Source organism: Calidris pugnax, unplaced genomic scaffold (assembly GCF_001431845.1).
Source record: "Calidris pugnax isolate Ruff unplaced genomic scaffold, ASM143184v1 scaffold49, whole genome shotgun sequence".
In the NCBI taxonomy this organism is placed as follows: domain Eukaryota; kingdom Metazoa; phylum Chordata; class Aves; order Charadriiformes; family Scolopacidae; genus Calidris; species Calidris pugnax.
Window position 1 is genome coordinate 2,530,425 of NW_015090798.1, and position 16,720 is coordinate 2,547,144.

Sequence of the window (16,720 nt, forward strand, 5' to 3'; positions counted from 1 at the left end):
AAGTTGTGTATTAGCACAAGTGTTTCTCTTGTGAAATATCCTTCTAAAGTGATGCTAAGCATGTCCTCGTAAGACTGTTGCTGCATTTAGTGAAAGGTAGCCTGCTTGAAGAATTTTATCATCAGCTAATATTATGTCATTGTACTATAGTGCCTTTTTTGTAATATATGGAACTAAAATACAGATACTGAGTGGTTTCATTGTCCCTTCAGGAAGAGCTCGCCATTATTGTCTAGTGTCTGAACCTAACAGATTCCTTAAAAATACCAACAGAAATTTTTATCCCAAATAGCTTCTGATTAGACACCAACTTCCTAAGTCTTTACCCTGCATGTTTTCTCATGTACTTTTTGATATGTAATGATGGATTTAGAGGTTTAAGTCTGAACTATCTATTTAGCAAAGAGAAGTGATGAATGAATTTTTACTTCTCGTTTTATTTAACCATTTGTTCAGGTTCAGTGTCTAAGACACTTCCATTTTCACGTTATTCTTTTCTGATCACAAACGTTACTATTAATTTGAAACCATTTTCTTCCTACTACTTCATTTTTTTGGCCTTAGTATATGCTTTTATAAGTAAATTTACTAAAGGTAAGACAGTATCTATTTATAAATACATTATATAAATAAATATAAATATTTATAAATAAATTTTATAAATATTAAAAAAATATTTGAAAACACAGGCGATCCACAAACACTGAAATATCTCACTTTCTTTTTTATGTAGGTAAGGTTTTCTTTTTAAGGAATGTTCAAGTTGGAAGTCTTCTGCTAGTCATTAACTTCTTTTTAGCTCTATCTTTCTTTTATATTAAAAACTTTCCTTCTACTGATTTGGAAATATGACTTGCAAGATCACAATGCAGATTTTTGGTGTTTAGTTTGGTGGTTGGTTTTTTTTGGTTCCTGAATTAAGCCTTGCTTTTCTTATTTCTTATTAAATTTTGACTTCATTCATCTCACTTATCCTAGCACTATAGTGCTTCCTTTTCAGTTCTCTTTCATTCACTCTTCATTCACTTTTAATGTTCTGTGTGATTTAAATTTCTTTTGCTTAAAGAAATTAGAATTATCTGGTGCTTGAGTAACAAAAAGGAATGTGACATTGAAACTGGAGAATTATGGATATCTAGATCTCAAAGCTAACTGCTTGCATGTGGTTTGAAATATGGGAGCAAACCTGGGGTACGTAAGAATATTTCTCAGATTATTTTGCTCTCATCAGTAGTCACATTGAACTTTAAAGGAGCAATAACTAAGAGAACTAAAACATGGAGCTGTGTAAAACTGGATCTTGAGTGTGTAAGTATCTGTATCTATATGAGAATTTATGGAAAACCTTTAAATTTGAAAGACCTTTGGACAGAACAACGTTTATGAAAAATGAGCCCTGAGAGGCTAAATGGATATAATTGTTTGAATCCAGCCCTGAGACTAACAACAGGAAATTCTGAAGCTTAAAGCTTCATTAATGACACTTTAAAATTTAATTTTGCAAAACTGTTATCCAATATCTTTTTTTCACTTTGTGGAATGTCTTGGTATCAGTCTATAATGTATGTAACGTAACCGCTGTAAGGATAACATAAATATCAGCTAATATCATGCAGTCTGGTGTCCAGAATACCTTGTATTACTGCTTTGAGGAGCACCATCCTTTGCAAACTGGGACTTGTGATGAGCCTGATGGGACAAAACATCTTTTTCAGTACGTTGCTTTGCTTCAGTAGGAGGTGGCATGTGTGGCGCATTGCTTGGAAACAACCAAAAACCTGTTTGGAGCTTGAATTCTTGACTGAGACGATTCTGTGCTCCAGGGCTGTCACTTATACACATTAGAAAGAATTATCTGCATTGTGTGTTTAAAAAAAGATCGTGAAGAGGGAATATATTTGTCTTGGCTAGAAGTTGTTCTGTTGCCTCTGGCTATACTACTGTAGGATTTGAACTTGTCACCTCAAAAGAAGTAGATTTGACCTTGGTCAGCATGTTCAGTGAGAAACTTCATAGACAAATGGGTACCTCCCAGATTCCAGTTGCAGTTTTTCCTTTTTTTTTCCTTTTTTCTACTGTCTTAGGTGCAACCGATTGCATTTTATTTTTTAAATTTAACTTCCTTTTGGTGTATCTTTACAGCTATGGAAAGAAAGTTATACACAGCCCCCCGCCCCCGTAATGCCAAATATAAATGCCAAATTTGATTTTTCCCGACTTTTTGTTTGATCAGGGTTTCTGAAATAGTTTTCTTCACTTTTTTTTTTCAATTTAAATAGGATATATGGATCTTTGGATATGTTCTCACTAATTATCTAAGTGTATGCATTTGATACATGTTCCCTGGAACATTTTCATGGTCACAAAATGTCTACTTCATTATACCGAGAGGAACACAGAATTGGTGGGGAATTGAAGTTACACTGCTGATTTTGTATTTTTAGTTTTCTGGATAGACCCCTGACTTAGTGATTGATTCACACTACAGAAATTCAAAATCTTTCATAAAATAGGTAATATGGTCTGGTGGGGAAACCAGAAAATGTAATTAGTCCATGGTAAATTTACTGCTGGACCATGTCTCCGCTAATGGACCGGCATTACAGAGCCTTTCTGGTCTTTAAAATCAGCTTGTTACAGCACTGGGATGCCTGCTCAATGTGATTGCATTGCACTGTTGTAGCATTTGTAATTTAACACAACTTTTTCTTTTTCTTTCTAAAGGCGCCTAAACAGAAATAACCTCCAGTTGCTTTCTGAACTGCTCTTTCTGGGGACGCCGAAGTTATACAGGCTGTAAGTAGGCATGACCTAATAACTATTACTCTGGAAAATGTGGAATTGGTCTGTTGTTGTGTCTTGCATTAGGTTTTTTTTTGTCTTTTACCTCAAACAGGGTTAAAATGCATCTGGGAACATTGGTGGTTTTTTTAAGCTGAGTACTTTGACTGCTTTGCAAGACTTTTATTTTTTAAGTTCAGGTTAGATACTCATAGTTGTATGAGACAAAATATTATTTCATCTATTCTCACTTCTGTATTGAAGTTTTGCTGAAAGAATACTTTGGCTTTCCTTTTCTTCTGTTTTGTTTTGTTTTTTTTTTTTTCTTGATTTGTGTTAAAAGAAATAAAAAATGCCAGTGGAGATTCTGACCCAGGGCTATAGCACTGTATAAGCACTTTGGTTTTGTGATGTTCTGTTCTTGTGGCTGTGCACACTCAACCAGAAAAATTATAGCACTGCTCAAATGGTAGGTCTGTGGAGAAGTCTCTCCTGTGTCTTCGCAAAGAAAACAAAGTTAGTTAAACTCTGGGCAGGAAAAGCTATGAAATGTTTACCTTAAATAAAAACTATATCAAAATGGGTAATGAGTTTTTGTTTTGATTGTATTCTTTGGTTTGATAATGTTTTACTCTTGGCAATATTTTTAAATTAATGGTTTGACCCATTGGCCCTTTTAAGAATCCCCTTATTTCTGTTGTAGTAAAAATGTGGAGTGAAGTTTAGATATTGATTTCTGTATTTATCTACATGATCAGATATTGTAACAAAATAAATATTAAGGTACCTCTAAGTTACAGTATGTGGTATGGAAGGGATATAACGTGACACGCATAAGTAGGCTTTGAAAAGGTGGTACAAATTTAGCCCTGTTTTAATTAGATATGTATTTGACACAGTTCTTTAGACTTCAGGTGAGACTTCTGCTGTTGAAATTGCTGATTTTTATTGAGTTTTTTCCCCTTGTGTGCTTGGAAAAAAGAAAAAGTGAAGGTGGAGGAAGGTGGGGTTCCTCTAGTTTGTTTCTACTTTAGTACATGGAAATATTCTTGAGAACAAATGGTATAATGAAGCTTTTCTTTTCAGGAATAAAAGCTTCATTATACTTTGAATTCTGTTTTCATATTGTGCTTTCTGTTTTCATATTGTGAAATAATAGTTCTTTTTTCTCTTCTCATAGTAATATGAAATGGTAAACTGAAAATTACTCTATTATTAGTGTAAACATTTAGGTCTGTATATTCTTGTTTCTTTCCTTTGCTTTGGAAGTATGCTTTGTTTCCAGAACTTCCCTGTAGGTGCAATGAGTTGCTAAATTACTAGACTACTAGTCCAGAAAGCTCCTGAAGGCTTTGTTCTGAAAAAATATTTTACTCTGGTATAATAATATTATAATATATTCATATGTGGTTTTTTTTATATTAACAGTTGACTCTCTTTTATAATTTCCATCAGCCATGATAAAGATATTGCTTCCATCAGGAAGGAAAATGAAGGGGATTTATGATCATTTTATTATTCCTCCTATAGTGTAATGGTTGTTATCTAAATTAATGTAAAATAGGAATGAGCTGTAATTCGCAGGCAAAAAATGGATGCACGCTTCAGGCAAAATCATACTTGAATATATTTAATTTGGAATTGTATATTTGATAGATCCTTGTCCTAAATCTATAATGTCCTTTGACATAAAGCACACAAATGCTCATAGCATATATGGTGGAAAGTAAGAGATCACAGTATTAAATTTCCTCTGCCTAAGGGTTATTGTTGATCAGACCATGAAAGTGAATGTCTGGTTATAATGTATTCATGATTAAAAGAAAATATGAGCATTACTGAAAATCTACAGTTGCTTAACACTAAATTTGGAATTAAGAAGAATGTCAGGCCAACAAAAGGATTGATGCTAGTTAAAGAGTCTTGGTCGGTTTTCAGATTTTATGTAGCTTGATCACTATGAAGAGTATAAAAATGATTTTTTTAAAAAGATATATATAATTGTATATGCTTATAAGTATTTACATCCAAGCAAATATATTTCTAAGGAGAATAAAATTTCTCTAAACGTGATCAATAACATATATAATACGCTTTGGTTTTAGCATTTATTTTTGGCATTTAACAGCTAATCAAGCAGTGTGTGCGCTGCGAGTTTTCAACATAGTCTTGAGCTTCTGTGAATAATAATTACCATTTGACCCTTGGCTGTAAATGAGATGCCAGGTGAAGAAGCACATATGCTTGTTGTGTAGCCTAAATGCAATATAAAAGAAAGAGGGTACACTGTATATGAATTATGATTAGACACAGTTGGTTGCAGCCAGCGGCCGGCTATGCTTTCCCTTTGCTGTCTGCTCCAATTTCTCTTTGGACGGGTTGAGAGAGCACTGCGTGTTCAGGTCAAGATGTTTGCCTAGAAATAGTAGTACAGTTGCAGCTGTGTTTGCTGGAGCAGGAGACTAGTTTAAATAGCATTACCATTTATCCAGTCCATTAACAGAACTCTGTAAAATAATACCAACTCTGCATAAACTACAGGACAGTGTAATAAAATTACAAGCACTTGTTGACAGATGGGAAGTGTAAGTAAAGGAAAGGGATAGGTTGAGAGTTTAAAAGAGACAGTGCGTTATTTTCTGTGTCTAAAGACGCTTGATTTTTCAAAGGTAATTAAACGAATTCTTTTTCGGGTTACTTTCCTTCCGATCTAGCAGCCTTCCAAGAAATCTCCTGGAACTAGTTAAAATGAATAATTTTAGTCAAAGCAGAAACTGATTTTCCCATTAAGAGCTATCTGCAAAGGTGTTTTGACATAAATATTTCAATAGGAAGTAGTTAATGCTAAAAATAGTCTAAGCAGTGCTGTAGGGTATATTAATCTTACCTTGCAAGTTATCTTTCAAAGCAAAATGTACATGAACCTCTGTTTTGATCCAATCCTGTTAAAATAAAGGTGCTGTTGTAAATCCCCTGGGGTAACGTAAATCCTCGTTCAACAAGTATCTTCCCCGTAGGAAGGGGGATGTGTTGTTGTCAGTGACCTGTCTGCCCACTCACACTCGCTTGTCTCGCATCAACGATGGTACCTTCATAGGAAGAACCCCTCCAGCCCAGCGAGTGCTTATCTGAGGCAAATAGATTTTGACTGCTTACTTTGGCTGGTTAGATCACAGTTCATTGATTGCCCGCTTGCTGCAGGATACCAAGTAGCTGGACCCAAAGCTGTTTGAGAATTCGGTTTTAAAGGATACCTTTATTAATCAGTGGCATGTAAAGGTTATTGAATTCCATGCACAAAGCTTGTCCCTTTTGATTTACTTTTCTTGCGCTTGGAATGAGGTTAAGTTTCCTTACTGACCAATATTTGCTTTGGAAAAACAATCTTTCTGGTGGATGTGGTCCGATATTAAATACATTTTTCTTTCTAATATGTAGACTTGAAAAGATAAACATTGTGATTAAGATGTTTCAACTCTGAAGGAAAAAATCCCGAGATAGTCTGATTAATAAACACTCAGTTTTGAGATGTCTGTTAGTCCCTTTACAAAAATTCCAAACAGCTAATAATTAAAGGAAAAAAACAACAACTAAACATCAAAACCCCCTTTTTAAAAAAAAATATCTTAGGCCAGAACAGGAGCAGCAGCAACAACAACAAAACACGCTGCATGGGGGGCCCTTGCAAAAATTCCTCCTGAATTAATTTCTGCCAGCTATGATTAAAGTGTGTGGTACTAGATGTGTCAGACACCATAGTTCTCTGCTTCATTTTACTCTTGGCCTCTTTGGCCCCTGCCACAATAAATCCCACAATGGTTAGGCAGGAATTGCAGGTTACAGTTGCCAGGGTTACCGTTGTCCGGTCGGACCGACATCATTACTCATCCAGCCCGCTACCCCGAGCGCCGCTGCCCGCTCCGGGCGGCTGACGCAAAGAGGAGGAAAGTTCTCCGAGTGCCTCTCGATCTCTGGTTTTCAAGCTGCTGCAGGAGAACCTGTGATTTGCATCATTTGCAGAGTGTTGTGTTTTGTTTTTTTCTTTTACCTTTGCCAAGAGGAAAAAAAACCTACCCAACCATTAGCTAGGAAAGAAAAAAAAGATAAAAAGGTAGTATGATTCTATAAGGTGCTAAACCGGCGACTCTTAAAATATTATTTTTTTTTTTAAAGTGCTGGTCTCGTTGTTAAGGTAGCTGCATTTGAAGCTTAATTTATGGGTTTGTCGTATTCCTTTTAGCAGTCATCATGGCAAGTGAGACTATAGCCATAATTTTGCAGAGAAGATATTTATCTTCAGTCTGAATCCATTTTAACAGCTCTGGAGAAATCGCTTATTAAAAAAGCGCTCATTACCCCCAGAGCCTCTGAAATCCTACTCCAACTGCAAACAGGTGGCTATGTATGTTAAAAATCACACGAGGGGCAAGAAGGAGTTTCCTGCTTTCAAAAGACAGTGATTCTCTCTCCTTCTGCACGTAGATCCACTGTTGGATGAGAGTAACGGGTGGGTTTCCCCGGCTGTATGTGCTGCGATAACATTACTGCATTGCTCCACCTTGTTGTGGGAGTGTGCTGGGTTTAGCAGCAATTAAAGATTTATTTGAGTATGAATTGTGAAGCCACCTCGTTGCTTGATCCTTCCCAAGAAAGTGTGTTGGTGTCTTTTTAGTTATTTGTTTAAGTTTTTATAGTTTGTTATGGGACATTCTGGGAGCTTGCGTACAAAGAAGCTTGATATTTTTTTTTAAACGATGTAAGTCTTGTCCTTTTAGAGTTAAATAGAAACAAATAAGTCTTCCACACATTGTGTACATCCTGGCAGCGTTATGACTACTTGTGGTTTTCTGCCACAGTGGTTTAGTTCAAGTACAACGTTTAAATTGTTTTATCTAAACAAATAATATGGTCATGAATAGAAAAGTTGCTAAGAATATACCAATTTTAATACCACTTATTTTTGATTACCAGCGTTATTTTAGTAACCTCACTTTTGAACAGTGACTGTAGTTCTTAGATAATAAGTACCTTTCAAAATTATTAACTAAGAGCTACTGGATATAGTGTATATACACAGTTTTGGCTTTGTGGTATTGTAAATCAGTAACTAAAAACAATTCCCTAATTTAATGCATAACAGCAATTACTACTCTTTCTTGCAGTGTGGAAGCACCATTACTATAACTTTGCTGTGTCAGTGCATTGTTACTAATACAGGGTCATAATGCCTCAGTTGAGGGTGTTTTCAGAGTGAATTTGGTCCGATATGCTGCAAGTCCACTGTCAGTTAGTCCTGTGAGTTTATTTTTGCTGTAATAAATAAAGATGGGACTTTATAGGTAAAGATAGGACTATCTAAAAATAAGTATTAAAAATGTTTGTTGAGGTTCGTTACTTGTAAGAAGAAACTAAAGTGAAAACATGTTGCCTCCGTGCTCGGTTTGTGATACCTCATCTCTGGCATTCACTTCTTGTATGGAAGATCTAGGAGATATAACATCTCACAAAGGTTTAAAAGGTTTAAAGACTTTGCTCCTCCGTTGTCACCTCCTCATTTTTTAATCTTGAAAGAAAAGTGATTTAGGAGCTTGAATACTTTATGCATCTTTTCATTTGTCCTACCATCATTTCCTTCTGCCTTCAGTTCTCATTCTCTGCTAAATGTCTCAAAACTGAAAACTTGGTCATCCTTTACAACATAGTGAGCAAAAAAAAAAATACCACTGCAGTTGTGCTTCGGACATGAACCCTGCTTATGTAGGGTTAGAGATGACAAGATGACTTTTCAGAGTTTTTTGGAAGTGCTGCAAAAACTTGTTTAATTCATCAGGTGATTTATTTTTGAGCACAGAGGCAAGAATTATATATAAGCATTTGGTGTACAACTTGCAGCAGTTATATCCTAGCAACAGCAAACATTCAGCCTTAGATGGAGCTGAGTGAAAGTGTTGGTGGAACCAGCATGAACTTTTGAAATGTAGTCCAGGAAAAAAAAAAAAGTAAAATGTATTATCACTGTGTGTAATTACTGGACTTCAAACTTCACTACATTACTCTTCCTGCCCTTTGATTTAGAATCTCTTAATCTATAGGCTTTTCCTGAGCTATGCTTTCTTTTGTATTTTCACAGCACCTGCAATGATGCTGTGCAGGAAAAAAAAAAAAGGTGTACCAAATATACAGAAATCAGACTCAATGTTATTACTTCATGTAATAGTATTGGATTTTTAAAATTCAAACCAAACGTTTTTCTTGTGAAATGGTGCTCTTGGGATGGATGTTTGTATTGTTAATTTTGAGATAATTGGAAGTTGTCTTTAAATTGCAGTTAAAATTCCTTTATTTCCTTAATTATAAAACCCTATAATTTCATGTGTTTTTTTACAAGCGGTATTTCCTTTGCTATTGGGATAAAATGGCAAATTGGATGGATTTCTGGGGCTGTAAACTCATTCTGCTACTGGGCAGATCACTAAATCGTTACATAATCTGCATTACCAAGTGATATAGTTGACTAATTTCAGTGAAAGGCATCTGTAGAGATACTTAGAACTATTGATTTTTCATTAGAACAAACACTCCAAAACGGTTTATAGTCACTTTTAACCTTAATTTGAAAATCATGTTCAACACCAAACAAACAGAAATGTGGCTTAAGGCGATTCTTCCGGACCAACACAAATATCTGGCATTCAAAATCTTTGACGCTATTAAGTGTTGATACTTAAATATGTCAAAGGTAAAAACATGAATCATATTAATAATTACTCAAGCCAAAGTAATTTTTAAAATGTGGTGGTATTCAGAGTAATGAAGACATCTTCTATAGCTATTATGGCTTTGTTACCTTGACCTGTTTGGCCCCAAACATAAATAATTATCGTTCATAATTTTGTTGACATGATAGCGGTCAAAGGGGAAAACTCAGATAATTATTTTTTAATATGAAAATGAAAATAACTGGGTTTGGGTCACCTGTAACCATATTCATGTCCAGTCTGAATCCGTCCCTGGGTTGTTCCTGGAGGGTTAACCTTGAAAGCTTTGGTAAATTGTGATATAGGAAACCTTTTAGGCAGGAGTTAAGTAGGAAACTGAATCTCAGTGAAGGAAGTAATGAAAAGTAAAAAGGCATGTCAGAGGAAATGCCGTTATTATGTGGTGCAGAAACATGGTGTGAAATGTTATAAAGAGGACATCTGTAAGTCTCGGCTTGCACAGAGTGGACATTTAAGTGCAGTCGTGTCATCTTGATTAAAAAAAGAATAGAATAGAAGAATAAATCAGGCCAAGGGAAGATGTGAAAGTATAGAGGCTTGTCCCTATGATGGTAGGTTTCTTCTGCGAGTGGAAGATTAAAGCCTAAAGTAACTGAATAGCTGAGAAAAATCCAAAGAAAGGTTGATTGCTTCCCCTCCAACAGTTCCAATTGATTGAAAAAAGCCTAATTTAAAGTTCTGTTTGTTCTGTGTCTTAAACCATCAGAATTTTCTTTTAGAACTGGGGGAATGCTCTGGAAGAGAAAGAATCCAAGGATAAAAAGTCATTGCAGGCCAACAATTGTTCCTAATCCTCACAAAATGCTGCAGAAATTAAATTTATTCTTTATTGCTCAAAGTGTTACCTAGGTCACTGGGCGATGGGAAAATTGAACTGGAAGTCGAGTAGGCACAATCTTTGTTTTGTGTCTAGATGCTTAACCTTAGACACGACAAGGCATCTTAGTGTGTTGTGGGAACTTGGTTCAGAGTATTAACACCAGGACGTTTATTACCCTGGATTTATAATAGGCTATGCTGTCAGTAGATGAAAATGTTGTGTTTACATTTCAGTGTTAAATGATCATTTAATTAACACCTAAGGAAAAAAAAAAAACCACCAAAAACCTTGTGAAATTCTTAGCAGCTTTTATTGTTGGTTTCCTTGGAGGTTTTAATATCCAAGTTACGCTGCAGTTGCTTCTATAAGTACAGCTAGAAAAGACATTTATGAATGTAGTCAAGAAGGACAGACAGTTTAACCCCTGTTGACCCTTCATCCTGAATGTTGATTTATATAGCATTTTAAATGCATTGAGTTTGTTTTAAAGCTTTTTTAAAATTACTCACACAGCATTCAAACACGTGTATTTTTCCTTTTGAAAATATTCCCAAAGCTTACATTGTCATAGAAAGCATAGTTTTTTCCCTAGAAAATTACTCATACATATATAGAATGTATCAAAAAATATTTTACAGTAATGACAAAAAAAGATTGTTGTTTTGCTAGACTTTGTAGGAAAAAAAGGGTTTGAAACAGGCAACCTATCGTGTACTGGTTGCAGTAGCGACTGCCTGAATTCTTCAAAAGGAGTAGGAAATTGGCAAGGGAAACAACATTATTGCAAAAATGCATATCCACTTTAGCCAGCACAGATCTACTTTCATGTGTTCCATTGTATCAAAGAAAGTCAAGGCTATCTAAAAGCTTTAATTTGCTCTTGGTCCTTAATAAGGCTTTTTGTTGTAACGTTGATCTACAAATGCTTTTTGCAATAATGTTGCCCTACAAAGCATGTTTGAACAGTTTTTTGCATCCTAGAGCTAAAGCTATATGAAGTGGTCTTTGTTAAAGAGCAGCTGCTCTTCAACTGATGTATTTTTATAAACACGCTGTACTAAAAACTGAAATTACAGCTAGGTTTAGAGATTTTGGGGTGGTTTTTTTGGTGGTTTTCTGGTTTGGTTTTGTTTTGCATTGGTGTTGGTTTTTTTAATCAGTTTCTGCTTAGGGGATAAGCCCTTAACTGTAAAGCATGTTAATAGATTAATAATAAATAACTTGGCATAGCTTAACTCAATTATTGATGACCCACAAAGTTTCTGGTATACTTTTTGTTTTTACTGATGATCATATCCTTTACACATGTCAATAGCCGAGCTGGAAAATGTAGGAATTTGCTGATACAGTAAATGTTCCTTTTTTCATCACAAATGACATAAACCATCCAACACTTGATGAAATATTACAGCTGCAGTGTGAGTTCTATCTGCCAGTGGGATCTCAATGTTTTTCAAACTTCTCTGAATATATTTATTAAGTTGAAATTTAATATTCAGATTGAGACTTGTCAGAGGTACTTGCGTTTGCTTTTGTTGGAAATATGTGACCATTTACAGTTAAAGCAGTGTATCACCATTTGAGTACATTTTTCAGTGTTCTTAATTGAAGGAAAAAAAAAAACTCTGCAATATCCATTTCTTGAATTGACTTGTCAGATGGAGTGCTTAGGATACGCTTAGGACAGATGAGAGGCTTACGCCGCACCGCGCTTTGATTGCTCCCTCTTCCCTTTGCAGTCCTGGTAGAGATTTTAGGTTTGCCAAACTGGTGAGTGGTTAAGATGAGTAGTGAGTGCAGGAAGACATGAACTAAACTTCCCACCCACAGATCAATAGGCTTTGGTTGAAACTATGTTGAACTGTGTAGGGCTGAGTCCTGGTGGGTCGGTCACATCGATTAACTACATACCAATTAAAGGGATACTCGTTACGGTAAGGAAAAGTGTCAATATTCAAAGTGTGGTGTTTGGTCTCAAGAAGGAGAGCTGAAGCAATGGCTGCAGCGATGAACAACCCCGAGCGTTGTCCTCATCCTTGTAGCTCTTGTAAGGATGCTGGAGCCGGGGCTGGCGGTTTTATTTGGGAATAAAATGCTGCTGAATACCGAGCGGAGGTTATTCTCTCCCTCAGACACTTGAGGGGCCTGCTCTGCTAATGGCTCTTCAGACCCACCTCATGAGGAATAAAGCTGGGACCTGCTGAACTCTTTTCATCTTTACAGCCAAGCCCAGGTGCAGGCCCTCCCTGGCTCAAGGGTGTTTAAAGCACTGTGCTCTGAAGCCTTCTTTCCCCGGCCCCTAATCTTCAGGGGAAAGAAAAAAGGGGGGGCTAAATCTTTTGGTTAAGTACTCCTTGAGGATTTGCAGGGTAATATGTACAAGAGACCAAATCCTTGCCTCTTTCTTTTCGTTTCCCCTTCTGTCCAGACCGTTCAATGACATTTTTATTTTTGCTGTGAATGTGTAATTCATACAGTTGTAAGGAAGGGCTGCTTGGACTTCAGAAGGCAGCATGTCTGAGGGGAGGTTGGATGGTGGCTGTTCAGTGCTGTAGTACTTTAATGCAGGGGATATAGAAAAAACATCAACTCCTTTTTTTCCCCCCCTTCTGTGGACTTTTGTAGGAGTGGTGGATAGCTGGAAGGGATTTAGATAGTTGATTGACCTCGAAACTGAAAAGGTTCCCTCTCAAGTTTGATAAGGCCCACAGGGAAGGGTTGCAAAGATAGGATAACAGCTAATGTATTTGTAGTAGTTGCTTCTCAGAATATAAAGATATGAAAGGCTAAATGGAGAGAAGAGAGTATAAATGTGCTTCTTAAAGTGGGAGGAAAAAAAGCCTGAAAAGCTTAGCAGAACTAAAGAAAGTTATTTACATCAACTAAAAAAATGACACACTCAAAGACATACTCAGTATGTTGCAGGAGAGCAGTGATCTTTCCCGAGACTAGAGAAAATTCCTGTCTGATCCTTACTACTTAGACATTAGTGTTAAATCTAGCCCGTGATTAATTGGTTCTGTCATATTCTGTTTTTTTAATGAATTGTGCATTCTTTGTAAAAGACAAGACTGTTTGACTTCCTTGATTTTAATCATGTGGCTGTAAGTTCAATTGAGCAAATACTTCTGCGTAGCTCTCCTATGCTGTAACTTGTTCTAGCAGTGGTATACCCTCCTTTATGCCACTACAACACACAATGAAAATATCACTCAAAAAAAAAACAAAACCATTTTTTAGGTCACAGAGATTTTTAAAAAATGAAAAACCAGAACTCTTACAAAGGGGAGGGCCTAACAAATTTATGCAGGAGTGCTTTGGTTCTTGATCTCCAGTGCAGTGTTCATGTCAGAAGTGCAGAAGCCAAAACTTATCATGTGACACAGAGTGCAGAGGTGTTGTCTCTCAACTAAATTTTGGCTTTGTATGTAGATTTGGCAGATGTTAAATTTAAATTTCATCTAGAAAAAAGAATCATAGCCATAGTGTTTCTCTGTCTTTGGCTCACCAACCAGTGTAGCCAGGCAAGTTCAGATTTGAGGATCTAACTGCCAAAGTAGATCATCTTCACCATTCTGGGTGATAACAGTGGCTTTATCTGTGCAAAAGAAGAGTCTTTCACTATATTATAAGATTTCTTGGGCTACGAAATAAACAGAAAATTGTAAAACTGTTTTAGGTTCTAAATAAAGACTACCATTAATTAAACCTGTTCAGCTAGTATGCCTTGTTAAGATGAAAGAATCGTACAACATGCAGTGTACAGTCACCTTTACTTTGAAATCCCATGTACAAAATTAGGTTGGAAGCTGCTGGGGTATGGCCAATTGTGCCACATACTGTTAAAATTTTAGATAAGGCACTGGGGTGAAGTATTTAGTATTGGGTCTGTTGTTTTGTATCCTGTTGATTACTGATCTAAACTATGTAAGCATTGCACCAGTAAGTTTTGTTAGAGGAAATGTTACTGAGGGATTTAAATAATAAATAAAGTGTGCCAGAATTGTTTGTCCTGTGGTTATGAACTGGAGAATGTAGGAAATGCAAAATAATTCCAGCAAAATCAAGATTGTGATCATTGAGGAAAAAACTATTGTAACAGATCTAATGATAATAATAGCCATAAATGTACAGTACAGAATGGAACAATAGGATCATGCAATTTCATGTGTATGTATTGAAGATGCTTCAGGACATGTAAGAGAAATTTTTTTAGCTACCCTATATAGTTTTAGAAAACCAATGGCAAGGCAGGTTGCTTTTGCTGCTAATGTTGTGGGATGTTCACTTCAAATGTATTTGAAGTGAACATCCATTTCCATTTTGTTGCAACATTAAAAACGTTTCACTAGGACTTGGGCTAAACTGATGTTTTATCTGTTTTTGAAATCAGGTTGCAAAACCTATTGTGTTGGGGTTTGTTTTTTCTTCCCTTCGGTCAAATGAAATAAAAGTGAACCACATTCGAGTTATGGGGAAGGCTTTAGAATGAGGATGTGCTGTTAATTTAGTTCTGTAGGACCGGAATAGCGGAAGAATGGCAGTATTGTGTGTGCACATATATGGGGGGAACAAAGAGCAAAACTGGGAGAAATGTAATTGAATTAGGAGGTTGATTGGTCAAGAAAAGATTTCTGCAGCAAGTTGTGAGTCTTTGAGGTGAGTGACCTAAGAATGATCATTTGGCATATATTCAGTACGCTGCTTAAAATACTAGCAATGCTTCCAGATATGTGAATTCTTATTAAAGAAATGGAGCTTGACAGTCCACTGGAATTATAAATTCACAAGATTTAACATTTAGGAGTTAACAGTGGATGTGGGATTTTCACTGTAGTAGCAGAAAATCAAAGCTTTTTCTGCTACTAATTTAATTCACCGCCGGTCTCCTAACCACTCTGTTGCAAGCTGTCTTCATAGTGATTTTATCCACAGAGGTGCCAAGTGGGGAGAATGGCCTAATTCTGTTCTGCCGTATGACAGCTTGCACTATTGTGTTTGATTTGATGTGTTTGACTGGGATGGTGAAATGGAGTCAGCTGGAGCAAGCATTGCTAACAAGCAGTAGCTCTTATACCTTGAGAGATTCTAGTCAGTGAGTTGCTTCATTTTCTGAAACATGAAAAAGCTAACGCTTACCCGAAAGCAGCAAATACCGTAAGAGGGATCTGCTGATTGACGATTTGTCTTCTCATCCAGGGAAGACTATTTGTCTTACAAGAGCTGTTAGATCATCATCATAATTTATAATGTAGGAATGAGTCTGGAGAGCCTTTCAGCGCTGGCAGAAAAGTGTTGAAGTGCTATCAATATATTATTTCACATGCTTACTCTAAAGAAATTTAGATTAAGGTACACCAGAATTGTTGCACGTGTTAATAAACAAAAATAGAAAGCAATTTGTATAGGGAAAAAATCATTATAAGGTTATGTTACTGTAAAAGACTTCAAAGTTTGTTTCCTGAAGTAAAGCACCATTAGTATAACCACTCAGTTGTGTGTGTTCCCTGGAATGGGAATTTGAGTGTTCATAACTCTGTATTTCATGCATACAGCAATGCCTTAGTGTGTGATGTGTGAGTATGCAAATGCATTAACACTGGCAATTCTTTGGGCCTTCATTATTGATGTTTAAGATGTTACCATATTAAAACAACAAAAAAAACCCATGAACACAACCCCTTCCTCCCCACATTGCCCCCGCCAGAAACAAGTAACCCCAGTCTTTGAGAAGTAGTCAAAGGGAAAATGCAATAAAGCTAGAGATGCTCATCTTGAGAAGTTTTTGAGCTTGCCCAAAAGAAAATAGTTTAAAAAGTACTATCTGTATTAAATTTTGCATTGTTGTTTGATGAATTAGTGGTATACATTTGTAAGAACGTTCTTTCATTCCTTAGAAATGTAAAGCTATTTGACTATGTACTTTGTTGAAAATGGAACTTACACTGGATTCCCGTAACAGTATTCAGTGCTGCTTTTTTTTTTTTTTTTTTTGATGAATACAACCCCTTCCTCCTCACAATGCCCCTGCCAGAAACAAGTAACCCCAGTCTTTGAGAAGTAGTCAAAGGGAAAATGCAATAAAGCTAGAGATGCTCATCTTGAGAAGTTTTTGAGCTTGCCCAAAAGAAAATAGTTTAAAAAGTACTATCTGTATTAAATTTTGCATTGTTGTTTGATGAATTAGTGGTATACATTTGTAAGAACGTTCTTTCATTCCTTAGAAATGTAAAGCTATTTGACTATGTACTTTGTTGAAAATGGAACTTACACTGGATTCCCGTAACAGTATTCAGTGCTGCTTTTTTTTTTTTTTTTTTTGCTTATCCTGCTTGGGGGG

General features: G+C 36.1%; 1 protein-coding gene across 1 annotated transcript in view; it reads left to right on the plus strand.

Annotated features, from left to right (window-relative positions):
* SLIT2 (slit guidance ligand 2) overlaps nucleotides 1-16,720 on the plus strand; it is a 454,506-nt gene that overhangs the window by 197,924 nt on the left and 239,862 nt on the right. The window contains exon 7 of the mRNA XM_014937040.1: nucleotides 2,725-2,796. Within this exon, the coding sequence (XP_014792526.1) occupies nucleotides 2,725-2,796 (72 nt within the window). The remainder of the gene's footprint in view (nucleotides 1-2,724; nucleotides 2,797-16,720) is intronic.